The sequence below is a fragment of the Armigeres subalbatus genome, chromosome 3 (genome assembly GCF_024139115.2).
Source record: "Armigeres subalbatus isolate Guangzhou_Male chromosome 3, GZ_Asu_2, whole genome shotgun sequence".
In the NCBI taxonomy this organism is placed as follows: domain Eukaryota; kingdom Metazoa; phylum Arthropoda; class Insecta; order Diptera; family Culicidae; genus Armigeres; species Armigeres subalbatus.
In genome coordinates this window covers 281,964,034-281,984,683 of record NC_085141.1, presented here as the reverse complement: position 1 = coordinate 281,984,683, position 20,650 = coordinate 281,964,034, and the positions used below count along the sequence as shown (strand labels likewise).

Here is a 20,650-nt window from a genome sequence, read left to right as displayed (position 1 = left end):
TCTAGAGATTTTGCAAACTAATGTCGAATTCGTTTTTAAAAAGTTCCAACCTAAGTGCTGTCAAAGTGTTTTTTTATTCGCTCAGGTTGGAACTAGGTTCGCACTAGTTCCAACCCCAAAGCTGTCGGGTTCGCACTGTGTTGTTTCACGGTTTCGCACCGGGTTCACCAATACAACTGTACTTCAACTGTCAAAACCATATGAGTGGGTGGGACTGGGCGGAATAAACAATCAGAAGGGAAAAACAAAACTGTCTGTTATTTAAATAAAATGCGCGTTGAAATTTTTTTTTCAGGAATTTAGTTATATTTGTTATTGAAGTTTTAAATGAAATTAATCCGGTACTGTTGTCTAGATTCAGTTTAAAAAATAATTGTTAGGGAAGTTATGCTTACGTTAATTCAGGGTTTTCCTCACAGATTGTGTCCTAAATTAGGTCGGTGGATGGAATTATTTAGGGAATTCCCATTGAAACCCGTTCACAAAATCCGCTAAGAATTGTCAGACAAATATATTTGAGGAATACCGATTAGAATTCTTTTCTAAATAATATGCAAAATTTCTTTTGAAATTATTCCAAAAACTCTTTCGTGCGTTTCAGAATTTAATTCCAGTAATTCTTTCTTGAATTCTTGTATGCATTCATTGGCGATATCTTTTAGGCATTCCTCCATATTTTTTTTTCAAGAGACCCCTTCGAGATGAATTCCTTTGAAAATCTTCTAGGAATATCTTTGAATACTGTTCCAGGATTTTCTTTGAAAGTTGCTCCAGGAATTAATTTGGGGGAATTCCTCTGAAAGTTCTTTGAGGAATTCCCCCGGAAGTTCCTTGAGGAATTCCTCCGTAAGTTCCTTGAGGGATTCCTCCGGAAGATCCTTTATGAACTCCTCTGGAAGTTAATTGAGGAATTCCTCCGGAAGGTCTTTAAGGAATTTCTCGGGAAGTTCCTTGTAGAATTCCTCCGGAAGTTTCTTGAGGAATTCCTCCGGAAGTTCCTTGAGGAATTCCTCTGGAAGGGAAGGAGCTCTTCTGAAAGTTCTTGGAGGAGTTCTGCCGGAAGTTCTTCCAAGAAATCTTCCGCAAAATCCTCCAGGAATTCCCCCGGAAGTCCTTCAGGAGTTTCACCGGAAGCTAAAACAGAAATTCTTACGGAAGCTCCTCCAGGAAGCAGGAAGTTTTTCGAAGAAATTCCTGGATGAATTGGTGGAGGAATTCCTAATGAACTTTCGGATGACTTCCTGAAGGAACTTCCGGAGGAATTCCTGGTGGAGCTTCCGGAGGAATTCCTGGAGGAACTTCCGGAGGAAATCCTGAAGGAACTTCTGGAGACAATCCTAAAGGAACTTTCGGAGGAAATTCTGAAGGAAAACCTTCGGATGAATTCTTCAAGGAACTTTCTGAGGAATCCTACATGGAACTTCCGGAAAAAATCCACAAGGAACTTCCTTAAGATTTCCTCAAGGAACATGTAGAGATGAAACCTGCGGGGGAATTCCTAAAGGAACTTTCGGAGCAAAACGTTGTTATGTTTTCTATGTTGGACTATTGAAAGATAAGGAATTTCAGAAGGAAATCCTAGCATGGTAGCTTCACAACTCGGGAATTTGCTCCACGGATTTTTCCCCCTGTATTTTTACATATGTTTTCAGGATTTGGGCACGGAAAATCAAAATCTCGGCCCCATTGAAAATCCGGCGGAAAATATTCCCGAGGTGTGAGGCTACCTTTATCAGAAGGGGTGGCGAGGAAAAAAATTAGCGTATCCTGTAGAATTTTTATTACATGCTTCTGAGTGTTTTCAAAAAAAAAACTTTTGCAAAAATAGTGATTGGAATATCAATATAACTTATTGGAAGAATTTTTGTAGAATACAAAATCTCCTTTACATGAATTCTATACGGAATTCTTTGTATAAAAATGTGCACGGCATAATAGAATATAAATAATTAAATACATATAACCGCCGCCCAAAAGTAAATTCCATTATCCGCAAAAACAGTTCACGCACTTTTCATGATCTGATAAGTCAAGGCCAACGCACTGCTAGTGCACTGGATGTCCTGAATCATATGTTTCAAATCAAAACAAACACGATGCTACGCACACCAACATATCCAATGACAGATGGACCTGAAAATGTTTTTTATTCAGGGTTCGGGTTGGCACTGACCCAGGTTTAAAAACGAATTCGACATAAAATATATCACTCTTCACAATTTAACAACTTGAATTCACCTCACGAAATCAGCGAAAGGATTAAAAAATTAGACTGGTAGGATCGCCAAAATGTGTGGCCCCAAATGGCCGGAACGAAATTATGACAGCGACTTTCCGTTGATGCGTGTGCACGCCGTGGAGATCTGACTAGAAGAGGCAGAGTCGTGGCTTGCTGCTCGCCGATTGACACACGCTGAAGGCCCTCCTTAGCCATGCGGGCTACAAAGCAAGATCATGCTGTGGGCGTCTGGGTTCGATTCCCGGTGCCAGTCTAGGCCGTTTTCGGATTGGAAATTGTCTCGACTTCTCTGGGCATAAAAGTAACATCATGCTAGCCTCATGATATGCAATAATGGTAACCCGGCTTAGAAACCTCGCAGTTAATAGCTGTGGAAGTGCTTAATAAACACTAAGCTGCGAGGCGGCTCTGTCCCATTGTGGGGATGTAATGTCAATAATAATAAGAAGAAGAATAAGTCCGACATGAATAATCAGGCTCAGATGGAAGATGATGAGTGAATTGAATGGACAACTCCTCAGTCAACCCTTCCAAATGAACATCGTGATGCAACTGAACAAGTTTAGCAGTGCTCCGAAGTAGTCAACAATTTGAAGAGTATCATTGATCCTGTTAACAGGAAGCTTAGACGGAACGCCAGGAAACCTCTACGTCTACGCTTTGATGACATGTTCTCGAGGTGAATAAAATGACGAAGTAACGAGCTTACCACAAAACCACAAAAAAGGATTGTTGAAATCGCTGTTATTTTGCCTAACGTCCACCCAAAAACGGCTTAGATAGAGACGTGGCGATCACTGTTCCAAGACAGACGATTTCGATGTGTACACAACATCAGTTGGCAAAAAAAAATTGATAAAAATAGGGGACCAGGGGGCATTATGAACACCCGGGGTAGATTGGACACCCCAAATATTCTTGTTAATTCAATCATTTTTCTACTTTCAATGCAGCGAACTCTATAATCCTTTCATAAACAACTAATTTATAGCGTAGAAGCCATTGTTTTATTTTCTTAGCGCATAAATTGGACAAAAAAGTTAGAATGTCTTCCAAATGATTGAAAATTATAAGTTTCACCTCCCATAAAATAACGCAAAAATCCGAGTTTTTGACCCCCTCCCTCCCCCTCGTAACAAAAAGTAACATTTCTGGTACCCCCTCCCTCCCCCGTATAACGCGTAACTGTGAAAATTTTAAAATGCAGCTTTTTTTCCTTCACTGAAGCATGTTGGTTTTGGCTTTTTTTAACACTGTTAGAATAGGAACTACACATGATTAAAAACCAAGGACATTAAGAATGCAGCTAGTAGAAACGAAAATAGAATTTGTGACCATGACCATTCAAATAGCTTTGCGGGGCTGTTCTGTCGAGAAATACAATATTTGCGTGATGTTTTTACGCATATGTGTTTGATTTTTACGCAAACTATGTGTTTGCTTTCGGTGATGACAAATGCGATAACGATAAAATATAATTTTTAAATTGAACTGTTTACTGTCACAAATGCCTCGACATTTAGCAACAATATTTCGAACAAAACTCGCTGTCTCTTAGAATTAAAAAAAACGCCAGAATGAGATAAAAATTTAAAAACTACAAAGACTAACATGGGACAATTATGAATACATAGTATGGTAGTGAAGAGGATAGGTTGATGCGTGTTCACCGTCTTGATCAAGGCATGTCAGCAATTACTTCAATCAGTGATTGAAAAAAAAAAGCATTTTCGCGTTATGCGTAACATTTGGTAGTACCCACCCCCTCCCCCACCTTTTGGTGTAACAAAATATAACGCAAGTGGGACCTCCCCCCTCCCCCCAAAAGCGTTACGTAGTTTGTGAACAGACCCTTAGGAGACTGTAGCAGAGCAAAATACTTGCTTTGCTGGTGGCAATCACCTTGATGCCAGGATCCTTGCAAGCAATTCATAAAGATTCCTCCTACTATGAATCTAAAGGGATTAAAGGCAAGTACTTGAGACTGATTTTCGACGCTCTTGGAACCATTCGTCCAACTCCGATTGAACCAGAGAGGGCATTCTCAGCAGCTGGCAACATTGTCAACCAAATCCGATGCGGATTGGGAAATTAATTGCTCAGTATGTTATTATTTAAATTTCATTTTGCTCAGCTCAACCAGCAATGGTTTTTACACTTGAAGTTTATTAATAATCATACATCAATATCTTCCACATAACGTACATATTCACATATCAGTTTACATAACATTGTAGATTAACGTCCAAGTCGGGTGGTTTAATCCCCGGAAATAGGCAATTAACTTTGATTGAACTGAACCTGAGTTGCGTGCTCTTGCCTACGCAATGCGGTCGGGTCTGAGCTTGACGACCGACTGGAAAATAGCTTACACAACCTCACTTGATCAGTACAGTTGCTGATGAAGAATGTGTATAGCCGCCAGACATTCTAAATACTCACGCTCCTCTTATGTGGACGTGTACTATACACATGTGGAAGTACACGCACAGCTGAAAGTATGCTCTTTTGGGCAGAAATACACTCTTTTTCGGGAGAATGGGACTACCCACAAAAGGAGTAAAATTTGACGCATAAAAAGAATAAGTTCTACACACTTTCCTGTTTTTATGCATAAATGTTATTCATTTGTGAATAAAAGATAGTCATAATTGTGCATAATATTTATTCCTTTTTATGTGTAGTCCCATTCTCCCACGAAAGAGAGTACTTTGAAGTCATAATTGAATACTTTATATTCAAAAAAGCATACTAAGTCTTTTGTGTGTAAACTTTTTTAGCAGTGTATTGGCTTGTGAAATGGATTGCGAGTGATTTGACTATGCGTCCAATTTGGGAATCTCGAGCTCGTTCAGTAGCCTCTAGGTTGCGAAGGCCGACGGAGGTCCTTCGTAGCTTAGTTGGTTAAAGCACCAGTCTAGCGTACTGTAGGGCCATGGGTTCGAGTCCCATCGAAGGGAAAGTGGTTACCTCCAATACATTTTCCAAATCAATATCTTCCACATAACGTACATATTCACATATGAGTTTTCATAACATTGTAAATTAACGTCCAAGTCGGGTGGTTTAATCCCAATATCGACCACCCTAACTACGAGTGACTCGTTCAAAAAGATTGCATTCTTTGTTGAAGAAGGAAAAAAAATATAATCCTTTTCTTCGACGCGAAAAGCTTTTAAGCATCGATGCTGACGAAAACGGCCGCATGGATCGGTTTATTTCACCGAAGAAAACTGTGGATGTTCTGATGTTAAAATTCCAAACCAATCCGATTGATGTCACGATGTTTGACTTGGTGGCCACAACAACGGTTTGAAACTGCCGCCTGTTTTCATTTATGTTGGGTTTAAAATCAATACCAAATTATTTATCGGTATTTTAAAGAACCAAGTCCTTCCCTAGGTTAAGGCCAAATTCTCCGATGATCATAACGTTGTCCTACGACATGATGGAGCGCCATGTCACATGTCCAATCGACCCAACAATTGCTGAAGAACGAAATGAAATTTTGGGCGAGATATTTGTGGCCCCCTAGCCCTCTGGATCTTAATCCGTTGGGTTATACGATTGGGGCGTATGTTGAAGCACGAGCCTGCAAACCATCGCACCCTTGTGTGAAGACCCCAACGTCAACCATAACATGCACATGGCAGTCGATGTCGGAGGACTAGGTTCGAAAGAGGTGTTTTAGCTCCGGCGTCGTCTTGAAGATATTATTAATGAAAATAGAGCACACATTCGGTAAATTTGTTTGAAAGGGCCTTATAATGATAACCGCAATTCAAATGGGATTTGAAAGAAAAAGAAGCAATTTTCGCATTATTTTCTGCCGCACCCTGTATGACTTATCAGTCCTGAAAGGATTAACGCTAGGCTATAAGAAAGGCACCTCATTTCTTTCAAATAAGTGAGCAAGTTCAGGAAAAAAGTAAAAGGTATGCAAATGTATTAATTCATTACTACTGTTTTTTTTATAATTCAAAAATTTTTTAACTCGTCAATGAATTAAGGCCGCAACAATTTTTAACTATTTATACTAGTGTGTGCCGAACCTGACCAACTACTTGTGCATCAATCCACTTACAGACACGTATTTATTTATTCCCCAGGCATGCTGCTGACAAAACTCGGCGGCCCGGTATATCGGATTGGAGTCGGTGGCGGAGCGGCCAGCTCGGTGGAAATCCAAGGAGACAACGACAGCGAGCTGGACTTCAATGCCGTGCAGCGTGGCGATGCCGAGATGGAAAACAAACTGAACCGCGTGGTTCGCGCTTGCATTGAAATGGGCGACAAGAATCCAATTCTTGCGATCCACGATCAAGGTGCAGGTGGAAATGGAAACGTCCTGAAGGAGCTCGTTGAGCCGGGATGTGCGGGTGCGGTGATTTTTTCAAAGGAGTTCACTTTAGGAGATCCGACGATTACGATCATGGAACTTTGGGGAGCTGAGTATCAGGAAAATGACGCCATATTGATTGCGCCAGACCGCAAACAGGTGCTGCTGGATATATGTGAACGTGAACGGTGTCCGATAAGCATTGTGGGGTATGTCACTGGAAATGGTTATGTGACTCTTGTGGACGATAAGTTTGACTCTGATAAGTATTCCAAGAGGGATAACGTGAAAACCTTAGGCAGCTTGCCGTTCGATATGCATTTGGATAATGTTTTGGGAAAAATGCCTAGGAAGGAGTTCAAGCTCCAACGGAAGCCCATGAAATTAAATGAGTTCAATTTGGACAATATCAATTTGATGGAGGGCTTGAACAGAGTGTTATCCTCCATCACCGTAGGAAGCAAACGTTATTTGACAAATAAGGTAGATCGTTGTGTTTCTGGTTTGATAGCGCAACAACAATGCGTTGGACCGCTTCACACACCACTGGCTGACTATTCTATCTGTGCGGTATCGCAATTTGGTTTTGAAGGAATAGCCTCATCGATCGGAACTCAGCCCATAAAGGGCATCGTAGATAGTGGGGCCGGAGCCCGTCTCTCTGTTGCCGAAGCGGTGTCGAATTTGGTGTTTGCAGGCATTACACAGCTAGCAGATGTAAAGTGTTCCGGAAATTGGATGTGGGCCGCAAAACTAAGCGGAGAAGGTGCCAAAATGGTCGACGCCTGCAAAGCCATGTGTGATATCATGGCCAAGTTGAACATTGCCGTTGATGGAGGCAAAGATTCGCTTTCGATGGCCGCACGCGTTAATGCCGAAACAGTGAAGAGCCCAGGTACACTTGTGATTTCAACTTATGCACCATGTCCGGATATTCGGGTAAAGGTAACTCCGGATTTGAAGGCAGCATCGCTAAACCTTGAGACATCTTTACTTTATGTTTCCATCGAAACTCAATTCAGGCTTGGTGGTTCTGTGTTCGCTCAATGTTACGGAGAACTCGGTATCAAAACGCCGGATGTCCAACAAACTGATGTTCTTTTGCAAGCTTTCAACACCACACAAAAACTACTGAAAGCGCGAAAACTGCTCTCTGGTCACGACGTAAGTGATGGCGGACTGCTAACGTGTGTATTGGAGATGGCTTTTGCAGGTTTGGCAGGCATTAAAGTTGATCTAACTGAGCTGTATAGCAAGTTCGGTAAACAGTTTGAAACATTGGATCAAGCAGCGAAGCACATCTGTTTCGCCGAGGAATGTGGTTGGATTATTGAGGTAGATCCTACAAACGTGGACCATGTGTTAGATGCTTATCGATCCTCTGGAGTGCCATGTTTTGCCATTGGCAATGCTTACAAGACCGATATTCATGAAAATGGTTCTGCTTCGATTACCATGCATGGAACTCAATTGGTAAACGCAAGCGTCATTCAACTGTTCAAACAGTGGGAACGCACCAGCTTCGAGATCGAGAAGCTTCAAGCTGATGAGAAGTGTGCTGTACAGGAGTACGAAACATTGGATTACAGATGTGGCCCGACCTACAGATGCAGCGTCAATCCCGACCTACTCTACGCCTCCAAGGTGTTGGGATCGCAACAACCAAAAGTGGCAGTGATTCGCGAGGAAGGTACCAATGGGGATCGTGAAATGTGCGCTGCTCTTTATGATGCAAACTTCGAAGTGCATGACGTTACCATGAGCGATTTACTGCAAAGGAAAACGTCTCTGGATAACTACCGCGGAGTAGTTTTCCCAGGTTAGTTATGCACAGAAAATTTTGTTTGAATTGTGTGCTTATTGTATTAATTTATTAGTTCCCAAAATGATTCATAACATTTTTAAATTTTCAGGTGGATTCAGTTACGCCGATACGCTCGGTTCTGCAAAGGGTTGGGCTGCCTGCATTCTCTACAGCGATGTACTGTCCCCTCAATTCAAGCATTTCAAAACCAGAACCGATACATTCTCGCTAGGCGTATGCAATGGCTGTCAGCTGATGGGATTGATCGGCTGGGTTTCTCTGGAAGATCAATCCAACAGCACAGATGTGCCGGATGTAGCGCTGTTGCCGAACAAATCTAACCGATTCGAATGTCGCTGGAGCACGCTGAAAATCGGCGAAAGCAACTCAATTATGTTGAGCAAACTGAAAGGCAGTGTCCTTGGCTGTTGGGTGGCTCATGGCGAAGGGCGCTTCTCGTTCAAATCTAAACCAGTGCTAGAAAAGCTAAAAACAAACAAGTGCATTGCCATGCAGTACGTGAACGATCAGGGGGAACCCACTGAGGTTTATCCCATGAACCCGAACGGAAGTGTTGATGGTATTGCTGGCGTTTGTTCCGCCGACGGTAGACATCTGGCTGTCATGCCACATCCCGAACGGTGCGCAAAAATGTGGCAATGGCCATACGTATCTGAAGGATTCAACTATCAAACATCGCCTTGGCATTCCATGTTCGCCGAAGCTTATAATTGGTGCATTAGGAAGTAAAATTGATTGTTTATTAAATACTTTTTTTATAAAAATACATTATTTGAAGTGACCCTTCATTAAGTTTATAAGTATACATTACCTTACTGATGACATTTACCGATCTAGGGTGGGTGTACCAATTGTCACCATACATAAGAACAACTATTTAAAAAAAATAAATGAACATCATGTGGGTGGACTTTCTATATCAAGCGGAAGGTTTTACTTCCTGCTCCTTAGAACAGCTGTGTGAAAACCACAATAAGATTTGTTATATTCCTTAAAATTGATTAATCCTTAATATAAGCGCATGCACCAGTTGGGGCACTATTTTAAATTTTGGTTCCTTATTTGACCGCCATTTAACCCCATTGTTTTCTCATATTTAACCCCATTTAACCCCATTGTTTTCTTATGGGATTGGCCAAATTGGGACTACGAGTGCGACAACTGGTGCAATGGACGTCGAAAATTAAGATAAATCTATTTTTACAATTATGCTTTACTTGTTTTGGTGTTATTGTATCATATAAATATGCTTTATCGATATAAAATTGGTTTGAATTGATTTGATTGGCCATTTGGCATATAAAGCACTAGTGCGACAACTGTTGCTATAGCCACGACTGGTACATCTAGCCTATATAGTAATTAACTTTCAACTGTGAGCTTATTGGGCAAATAGCCCTCGCTTCATGTACACTCATTTAAACTGGCAACATTATCGCATTATTCTGTTTCAACAAGCTGCATCATAAACTCTTGAGATATTGACAAAAATTCCAGCCGGGAATACCTGTCGCTACCCTAATATTGAGCCATTCAAAAAGAAGAAGAACATTTTAATATTAGTTACAAGATTGTCCACGTTCGAGGTATGAGCACTAAATACTTTAAAGTGGCACTAATGTAGCTGTTTCATTCACTCACTCACTCATGTATCCTGAGCACCCCTAGGGTATATAGCGCCAACGTAAAATATCTCCATCCTGGGCGGATGCTCGCTTTCGCCTTGGCCTGGAAGTCAGATTCTTATTGACTTCCTTTATTTCTTTGTTGACTGCGTTTGTTGACTGTTAACTGCGCCCAAAACTATCCGTTATCAAGAATGTTCGGTATCGACGACCGCCGTGGTACGACCTAGAGCGCCTAAATTAACCTGATGTAGCCACTGCATACGCGCAGCATCTCGAGGCAACGTTGCCGGAAGAGGGTGAGCTCGATGGGGCCCCTCTTGAGGACTGCTGGAATACAGCTAAAGCAGCCATTAACGACGCAGCGGAGAACAACGTCGAGTATCTTGGACGAAGTCGATGGAACGAAACGATTGATTTGACGAAGAGTGCAGACATATTCTGGAGGAAAAAGACGCAGCGCGGTCGGTGGCATTGCAGCAATGTTCCTGGTAGAATGTGGAATGATATAGACGGAAGCAGAGAGAGCAGACCCGCCTTATTCAGGAGAAGAAACGCCGCCTGGAAGAAGCGGAGTGCGAGGAGATGGAACAGCTGGACCGCTCTCAAGAAACACTTAAGTTCTATCAGAAGCTCAACGCATCCCGAAAAGGCTTCGTGCCGCGAGCCGAAATGGCAGGGATAAGAATGGGAGATGGAAGATAGGAACCAGATATCCAGGTTGGTAAGTATGGGAGCATCTTGACGGACAAACATGTGGTGATCAAAAGGTGGAAGCAGCACTATGAGCAACAGGTGCTGAAAGTACAGGCAGTGAAAGTCAAGACAGTGGAGGAGATGACTACGTCAGTTCAGCGGACAATAGAAGCCAGTCCCCACCTTGAGGGTAGTTAAGCCATTCAACAGCTAAAGACCAATAAAGCTGGTAAGGATGGTATCGGAGCTGAGCTCATCAAGATGGGCCCGGAAAGCTGGCCATTTGCCTGCACAAACTGATAGTCAGAATCTGGGAAGCTAAACAGCTACCGAAGGAGTGAAAAGAAGGGGTTATATGCCCCATCTACAAGAAAGACCCTCCTTAGCCGTGTGGTAAGACGCGCGGCTACAGAGCAAGACTATGCTGAGGGTGGCTGGGTTCGATTCCCGGTGCCGGTCTAGGCAATTTTCGGATTGGAAATTGTCTTGACTTCCCTGGGCATAAAAGTATCATCGTGTTAGCCTCATGATATACGAATGCAAAAATGGTAACCTGGCTTAGAAACCTCGCAGTTAATAACTGTGGAAGTACTTAATGAACACTAAGCTGCGAGGCGGCTCTTCCCCAGTGTGGGGACGTAATGCCAATAAGAAGAAGACAAGAAAGACAACAAGCGTCAATAATGCGCCTTTCAAATCACTAACACTACTAAATAGTTTCGACTGTGGCTCAACTTACTTTAGACGCCACCGTTTCAGAAATGTACTCCACCGCTGCTGCCACGAGGGCTGCGAAATGGTGAGTTGACATCCGGGAAGGGGCGCCTAACATAGCTCAGGTCCTCACAAGTTCCAATACTCACGCTTCCACGGGTCTTCCGATGACAATTGACCGCCAGCTAAGGATTGCTTACTTAGCTGGTAGTGCAGCCTGGGCACTGTTGTCCTTCTGACATCAGCTAGAGTGAGAGGGTGCGTCCTGTGGGGTCTGCCTAGGATGTGGTGGGGTTCGACAGTGGGCTCTGTTGAACTCCTATAAAAAGCTGCATTTGTCCCCAAGCAGGCCCTATCAAAGCAACCGTGTGCCGCTCAAAGCGCACTAGCCTAGTCCTGGTGTTGGGTGGGACTTTAAACAAATTTGACCCGACTGACCGAGCGTCTGTTCACCAAGGAGGTGCGGCTCCAACAGCGTATGTTCTGGCATCCAGCGGCTGAGTATGAAATGCTATTCCCCAGAAGCTATACCTAAGATGGCAGCCCCATCCCGGTGGATAGGGAACCTTGGGCCATCAACCTACTGTTCCCGAAACATCAATTTGTTCGAGAATCCGATAATGAAAGAATACGGACTGATTTTACGGCGACGACTCTTAGCGCGAAACAACGGACACGAATAGGAACATGGAACGTTTTAACCCTAGCCCAGCAGGGTAAATTGGCACAATTTGCCAATGAGGCACGCCGCATGAAGCTTGAGGTCCTGAGTGAAGTCCGTTGGCCAAACTTTGGAGAACACAGAACGCCGTCGGGACAAGTTCTGCTATACTCTGGTTTACGAGGTAAACACGCTCCCCAGCATCGCGCACTTGGCTTCCTACTAATTGATCAGACACACTCTGCGCTTATGAAGTGGGAACCTATAAGTGAAAGGATAATCGTTGCCAGATTTAGAACACGGGTCCGAAACCTTACTATAATCCAATGTTATGCGCCAACCGATGCTGCCGATCTGCAAGACAAAGCGAACTTCTACAGTCAACTCAATGCCGTCGTAGATAGAATTCCGAAGGGTGATATCAAGATCTGTTTGGGCGACTTCAATGCGAAGATCGGATCCGACAACTCGAACCATGAGTGCATTATGGGACGCCATGATCTCGGAGAAATCTAGACCAACATTTGAAAAGGGCGTAACAGCCAAAATTTATTCCTTCTGATTCTTCGTCTACATATATAGCTTCATATGTGGACGAAGAATCAGAAGGAATAAATTTTGGCTGTTACGCCCTTTTCAAATGTTGGTCTAGAAATGAGCGAAAACGGAGCGCTGTTCGCAGAATTTTGTGGTAATAACGACATGGCGATCGGGGGATCGCTCTTCCCTCATCGACCGGTTCACAAGGTCACGTGGGTCTCCCGTGACGGCTTTACAGAAAATCAAATCGACCACATCTGCATCAGCCGAAAATGGAAACGGAGCCTTCTTGAAACGTAGTGCCGATATTGCGTCTGATCATCACCTCCTCATCGGCGAAATACGCCTGCGCATTGCGCGGATTCGTCGGCAGGAGGAAAGAGTTGGACGACGATTCAACACACGCCGACTAGAAGATGCCACGGTGAAACGGTCCTTCGTTGATTTCAATGGAAACGTTAAGGGCTGTGACGTCATATGCGCGTGTACACGGGCAAAAAAATCGACTCAGCCATGCTTTCACTCATCTATAGATTCTACTATCTATACTAGCAACCCTATAACCAGAGACCGGCGGAGTGAAAAACTGACGAAATGGCAACGTATGAAAATGCATGAAATCGTTTAAATTATACTGGCAGCACTTGAACTTTTTGCTTGCTTCTTATGGAAGCAAAAAGTAAACAAGTCGAATAGACCTGTGCAGGAGTTCATCAAATTCACTCACCCGATGGATTTTGACATTTGAGCGGGTCGTCTTCTCGACCAATAGTTCATTTTGCGTTCATTATGCGACCCGCTCAAACGTCATAATTTCTTAAAGGAGCTCATTTTGCGTTAGTCTATTGGAACCGCCCCATGCTAAGAGCTCAAGTTTAGCGTAGCTAACAACAACACCAACGCCGAGCAACGTACGTCAAATCTAAAAAAGCTTAACATCATAAAACATCCAAATTCCGCTTTCTTCAATATTCAACTTTAATCGGGAATATTAATTAAATATGACTAATGAGTTTAATTGATTCAAAACTTATCCACACGATCAATTTTAATTTTACTTACATGGAGAACAACAATTTGTCTTTTATTTCACCGTAAAAAGCTTGAGCAGAATTTAAAAATAAATCCTGGGGTGGCATTGTGCATCTCGATTCGAACGTAATTCTATCGAGTCGAACATGTTTGGCATTACGGCTTTAGATTCGATCTCGAAATCGACTCATCGTTCGAGTATGCTCGTGGAGGTACAAGAATAACGAGATGTTTTGGCATTATGGAGACTCGATAGCACACTGAAAAACGACTCAAGTCGAATGAAAATCACTCGTCACCTTTATAGTTTTCGAATGTTGTTCGAGAGTCATTTCTTGCTGAAAGTTTTTCATTATATTTGTTATTATTTCTCTACGGGAAGAGTAAAAATGTTTCATTATTGTACCTTGAAGGAAAGAATGTCATTAGTATACCTACTTTTAAAGTTTCCAGACAATATGCAATCTCTAATTATCCCGAAATCCTCGTAAAAACGACTTCAACTTAAAACTTTTTTTGCAGTTTTCGCGTATTTCTTGACAATTTCGATAAACCACGTGAAAAATCTATGGGGAAAATCTGCGTAAGAACGTATATATTCCAAAATCTACGTAAAAATAGTTGAGTTAAATAAAAAAACGCGCAAGAGATGACCCAAGTGCATCTAACTAAAACACATGGAAACATCAAAGTAATTTATTATCGAATCCTTTTTTAGCTTTAAATTATCTAGCTCAAAATTGGATATGTGGCATAAACTCTAATAAATGTAATAAATGCTAAAGCATTTGATGAGTTTGATTGCTCTACGCATGCGGTCGCGTGTACTCAGACGACTAATGACAGTGGAAGACCGACACTTGATTACAATTAGAGCAATCAAACTAAACAAGTGCTTTAGAAAAGCCATGCACAGCCAAGACATTTAACAAAAACAAAATGGTTTTCGTACGGCCGGCGGCCGAGTTGCTTATAATTTATTATAACTTAAAATTTGTGGCGTAACTATATCTCAATTTATAAAACATGTCGTATCGGCATAATGTTTTAATCGGTTTCAACTACTAAATAATATTGCAACAGCTAAATAATATTGCTTTTATAGTCATTGAGCACGATTTGTTTGTTTATAAATTAACTGCCAATTCATGCCATGAAGGATGCCTTTCCAACAGGCAGCATGCTACACGCAGATGAAATTACTCTTATTCTCTTTGTTTACTCACATTCGCAATGCGCTGAAGGTTGTCTCTCCAGCGGGCGGCATGATAAACACGGAGACAGCTATCTCTTATTCTCTCTGTTTACATTTCGTTTGACAGAACATACTCGATTGAGCTAGTACAGCACCATTCGAAATCTTGTACTGCGACTGAATGAAGTCGAACGAAATACATAATGCCGCATTTTTTTCGAAACGAATGCAAAAACGCACGAATCGAATGATTCGATTCGAGATGCGCAATGTCACCCCTGCTCTTTTATTGTTGTGGAAATTTTCAAGCTACAATCATTGGTATTGTTGACGATTGTTGACATCTCATGCAACTGACAGCGGTCTATCTGCACACTGTGCCCGGGACATGGTGGCTATTTTTAGGCTAAGGGAGTTAGATAGGGATGTCTATAGCCTGATTGGAACCGCTTTAGGGAGGTTCCGTAGCGTAGTTGGCTACACGTTCGCCTTACAAGCGAATGGTCATGGGTTCGATTCCGATGGGTTCGATACAGCTTCCTATCCGAAACCCAGTGAATATTTGTATGTAGTCTCCTAAATTGTGGTTGGTTTTGTAAAAAGGGCATCTAATCGCCTGTATTCAGCCCATTAATAACGAGAACCAATTTACATTCATTGTTAAATAAGTTCATGGATATTGTGTAAAACGCGTTGCGGGATTTTTTTTTTCTCTCTTTCCCTACTAAATTGCGCCGAAGCCTGGGTTTGCGTATAAATATTTCAATGAATGTGCGATTAACAACTTTAATTGAAATATTTATTTATTATTTGCAGTTTTATTTTTTCTATGATTTGTGGGTGGTTACTGTTACTAAATTGTTTTATGTGATACAAAGTGACGATTTTCATTAATAATAATCAATATACCATATATTTGAAACAAAATTTTAAGGAACGCCTTATTGTATATGGTAAGTAACAGATAAATTAAGACATAATGAAAAGAAAAAAGCAGTTCTAATTCACAGTCCTTGTCTCTGTCTAAGAATTGTCATTGTTTTCTGGTTATGTTATATTTTAGTATTTAAATTTTAATCGTAATAAAGTATTTTTTTTGCACAATTGAAGAATAATAAATAACTCAGAGTAGACAAGAGGGTGAATGTAGAGATAATTCGTATAACTATATAGTTGATCCTTATAGCATATATATCGTTGATCTTTATAGCAATGCAGCCTGAACCCACTAAACATTCGTGAGTTGAGAGCGAAAGAGAGTAATGCTACGTTTTGACAGGGCAAGTGAATTGAACAACTCAGTTGAATTCAATTGACTTGCCAAAAGTTGAACATGTTCAACTTTCTTTTCGTTCAAGTGAATTGAATTAAGGTGTTTACACGTTCAACTCGCGTTCGATTCAAGCGACTTGCTCAATTCACTTGCCTTGTCTAAACGTAGCATAAGAGAGTAGATGAGTTAAAGCCTATAGTCATTCTTAAAATAGATGCGTATAAGTACGGTCGCGCGTGTGATACGGCAGTGTAGTGAAAAAAAAATAAAAATGATTCGGCGCAGTTATGGCCCACGTCCCGAACCGGAAGCGCGATCTGGAGGATCGTCCCAGGATCACGGAGGGCATTCCCATGATGTGTCCCAGGTTCACGACAAGCCCCTCCACCAAACCCTCGTCAGTCGCTTGATGCGCAGCCCATGCGGTAGCGTATTGGGAAACGCGCCTTATCGTACGTAACGGCTGCCTGATGACGACTGACAACTTGTTCTTCTCGGAGGCATTCCTCCAACGTACCAGGATAAATGGCAACCGAACAATGCAACGATCATTCGATACACGACATGGACAAACGGACACAATGGACTTACGATGAGATGGACTGGTAACGACAACAATAATGGTAATGGAAATCTAAATATAGATTCTGTGTGGATTCTGTACAGCAGAATACCACAGTAGATCTCGGCACAGTAGCGGTTGAGTCACAGTGTATGTAATTAAGAGTAACGACATGTGTCGCATTTGGCAGGTCTCCTGCTCGTTTGGAACACGATTTTGTATGGGAATGACAGATGAATTTTGTTTCAATTCTGACAGTGTCGCCACTCTTAATTACATACACTCTGGGTTGAGTAACACAGACTGGCTAACAAATAAATATAAGGAATAAAAAAAATGGAATCGCTTTTGACGGTTCGATTGGAAACAAGATGGCGTCTTCGCCGATCTCTTATTCTAGTATTTCTAGTGTTTACTATATTTTTTTACGTGTTGAAAAGTAAACTGGTATAATGCCTTTGATGTTACGATGTTCTCTTTACCGCCTTTGAATTTGTACATCTTTTTTAACCCGAGTTACACAGATGTTATGTGGGACAATCCACTATTTGACAATACTAACGCAGCCGTTCTACGCATAATTGTCCCATGTTACCTTTGATGAAAAAATCCAAACTCGAGTTAATTTGTCCCACAAATTACAGAATCGATTAAATCTGAAAAATTTACCAACAGTTATGGAATATAATAAGCAAAGGTCGATAGATTACCGTAAAGCGATTTATTTTGATCGAAATATGGTTTAGTTTTGTTTTTCTTTGTGGGACTGTTATGCGGGTACTTTCAATATGGGACGCACATGACTTGGTATTTTTTTCACTGATGGGCATACAAAATCGCAATTTTTATTATGATTTATGGAAGTACATTAGAAATGAACCCTATTCAGTGGGTTAACTCAAAAGTGACGAAAAGTGCGAGTGCGAATGGGGGCAGTACGGATCCCTACTAATGTAAACGTTTTTCAGTCTCCATTATCATCGAACGACAACTTCATTTTTACAGTGGGACAAATTGATTCGAGTTTCATTATTTTCATCGAAGGTAACATGATAAAATTGTGCGTAGAACGGCAGTGCAGCACTATGGGGATTTAGGCGGACATTAATCGGAAAATCGACACAATTTTTTCTTCACATTTTTTTTTTTTTTTTTGAAAGTAAATGCACAAGATAAGAAACTCCAGCGTCTTTTAGAATATTGGCAGAAGGTAGCTTAAGCAGCTGAAAAAATCAGAACCCATCACGCAAGTAAGCGATTAAGATTGGACAACTTGAAAGACGAATCTTCAATTCGGCCTCCTTTCTGGCCTCCATAGCCTGGCTCACTGCCAACTTCTTCGCCTCAGTAAGTAGGCGGATCTTTCGTTCCGTCTCCTTACCGGTCTCCAGCAGGGACCTCCATTTCTCCTTCCCCACCTACACCGAGGGGGGGTTGCAGAGGGTCATCACAGACATCTTTAGATCCCTGCTGTATTTCTCGCGGTTATCCCTAACCTGGACGCTTCACTTGAATTTTTGTAGTGATAAAACTTCACTATAAACGGTAATATTGCAACAAATGTGAAGCGATCGTAAGTTGATGTGAATGTGAAAGCGAATGGGGAATCCGTAATAAGGCCATCAGTTCCGATTAAATAGGACAGATAAATGTGATATGCTTAAAATAACTACAAATGATAATTTTTCACTGCTCTATTTCCTCGTGCCATTTTAAAGCTTATATATTACAAATATGTATACTTCAAGCGTCCTAGCCGTGATTTCTCTATCGTTTTGATCAACACAGAGGTGCTTGTCTATTGCTACGCACTTGCTTATCATACTCAAGCGGTACTCTATGGTTCAGGGCAACCAATAATAATTACATCTTCTACCACCCAGCATAGCACTGCTACGGGGGGTGCTTCAATCGTTCTCAATCAACTGAGAAGAGATTTGTTTCTAGTTAACATTTATGATTTAGTATACAAAATATATATTGCAAAACAATCGTCCGAAAATATATTGATGTGGGAGGTGATTCTAGTTTTGTTGTATCTTTGATCCCTCTTAAGATAGGGTTTTCGCTCATTATTGTTTATCAAGTACTTTTGTGTCTTATTTTTCTAGATTGTTTTTTGTCTAATAAGATGATTTCCTTAATCCCAGATTTTATCCGTTCGTGTCCTTTGTTTTTATTTCGAATTGGAAATAATCTCTGTCTACCTAGTTTACTAATGCTGATGTACTGTTTTGTTTTGCTACTTAATCTTCTACAAAACCTATTTGAATCGATCCTAGCTTGGGATTCTCCTGCGTAGGTCTAGTTCGACGGTGCTTCTAGCTAGAGCAGAACATTAATTTTTAATGAGGGTTAATTCTGCTAGTCTCACTAACAGGAGAAATTTGTGAAAAAGAACAGCTACAAGGTAACCGATCATCATGATAAACACTATTGAACCAACTCTAGTTACACATCTTGCAATAAACACATAATTAATAATATTCCTGTTCTGAAACTTTTTTCTTAAGACTAGTTCAATTTTTATCTTAGTTATGTCATATCATAGCTGTTGATTTCTGTTAGAACTGACTTTTTCGAAATACAAATAAACCTATTCTAAAAAACATTGAGAATACTAAACAACCCTAGAACTAAATTTGCTGTTCTAACTGAACTACACAATTATAGAATAATTAAACAAATAGTACTACACAACGATCTCCGTATACGCATTCTGCGTTCAACTTAGTTCATCCATTTTTTACAATTGGGAGCACCGCACATGCAGGAAATTTTGTGTGCGTCGTCCTCGATATCGAACTTGTAATCGTAGGACAGTTCCTCGCCACGGTTGATTCGACGCTTGGCGAAAATGATGATGCGTAGTTCTCGCTCGACCTCGACGGTTTCCGTCACGCAATTGGGATTACACGAATGGTTGATGTACCGAGCCAATCCACCGGACAAGGTCGCGTCCACCACACGTTCTTCATCCAGCCGGAACATGTAGATGCCACGGTTCTGAGGAAAGAATATAAAACAATTGTTAAGTATTATATCGCCACTTTGTAGTAGACAACTGAAGAGAATTACAGGGCAGTTTCCCAATAGGAGCTAGGAATTCAATTTCTCAATTAAAATAATAATTGAAAAAGGATTATGCGCCATGTCATATTTTACAAAGTAAAAGCACTTACCCGTGCTTCGTACTGTTTCTCCCGCAACTCTGAGACCTCCGTACGAATGACCTCTCCAATGTACTCGATCACCATTGTGTGCTTCTCTAGATCCCTCGCCGCATACAGACCCAGCCCTTGGATTTTTGATCGTGCAAGGAAAACATTATTGCGCCATTCAAGTTTCATCTTCTTATACTGGGAACTCTTGGAATGTACAAACTGTTTGCTGTATGGACATGCGACTTCGCCAGCCGGTGAGCTAGTTGGCACAAATGTGGGTCGCTGAGTGACCGAGCCGGTGCGCTGAGTATGTGGTTTCTTCCATGTTAGCGAATGCTTCAATTTTGGTTCCGTCCGAGCCGCTCCGGAAGGATTAATGGCCAAGGGCAGTTCCAGCAGCGGATTACGACCATACTTGAACCGATAGTCAGTTAACGTTTCGATGCCGGGAAGACTTTCCAGAATGCGAACCACGGCCGGTTCAGTCAAGCCGAAAAGATCCTCACCGGTAACGTACTTAGGGAAGAGCTGCACTATTTGGCTGTCCTTCCGCAATGTGGCCATCGGGTCCAATATCCGCTGCCAAACGGCCTTTGGTGTGATGTCCCGAAGCTCGATATCCTCCTCGGCTGGCTCTTGGACCAAAACACGGAACTCTGGCCGACCGCACACATCCGCAATCGAGCACACGTAGCGACAGCGTTTATTTGGCCGCCGCATCGACCAGTAGAATCGCATCTGTTTAAATGAAAAAAATAATTACTACTTAATTTTTTACAACGCAA

The 20,650-nt window shown here is 41.6% G+C and overlaps 2 protein-coding genes across 8 annotated transcripts in view; one reads left to right on the top strand and one right to left on the bottom strand.

Annotated features, from left to right (window-relative positions):
* Positions 1–9,195, top strand: part of LOC134224653 (phosphoribosylformylglycinamidine synthase) — a 29,375-nt gene extending 20,180 nt beyond the window's left edge. The window contains exons 4-5 of the mRNA XM_062704134.1: positions 6,349–8,397; positions 8,492–9,195. Of these exons, the coding sequence (XP_062560118.1) occupies positions 6,349–8,397; positions 8,492–9,132 (2,690 nt within the window). The 3' untranslated portion in view covers positions 9,133–9,195. The remainder of the gene's footprint in view (positions 1–6,348; positions 8,398–8,491) is intronic.
* A 9,185-nt stretch (positions 9,196–18,380) lies between these two features.
* The window catches only part of LOC134224651 (histone-lysine N-methyltransferase 2C-like), a 108,411-nt gene continuing 106,141 nt past the window's right edge, over positions 18,381–20,650 (bottom strand). For all 7 annotated transcript variants that reach the window (XM_062704127.1, XM_062704130.1, XM_062704131.1 and 4 more), the window contains 2 exons: positions 19,884–20,603; positions 18,381–19,707 (listed from right to left, as the gene is read on the bottom strand). In XM_062704127.1, the coding sequence (XP_062560111.1) occupies positions 19,432–19,707; positions 19,884–20,603 (996 nt within the window). In that variant the 3' untranslated portion in view covers positions 18,381–19,431. The remainder of the gene's footprint in view (positions 19,708–19,883; positions 20,604–20,650) is intronic.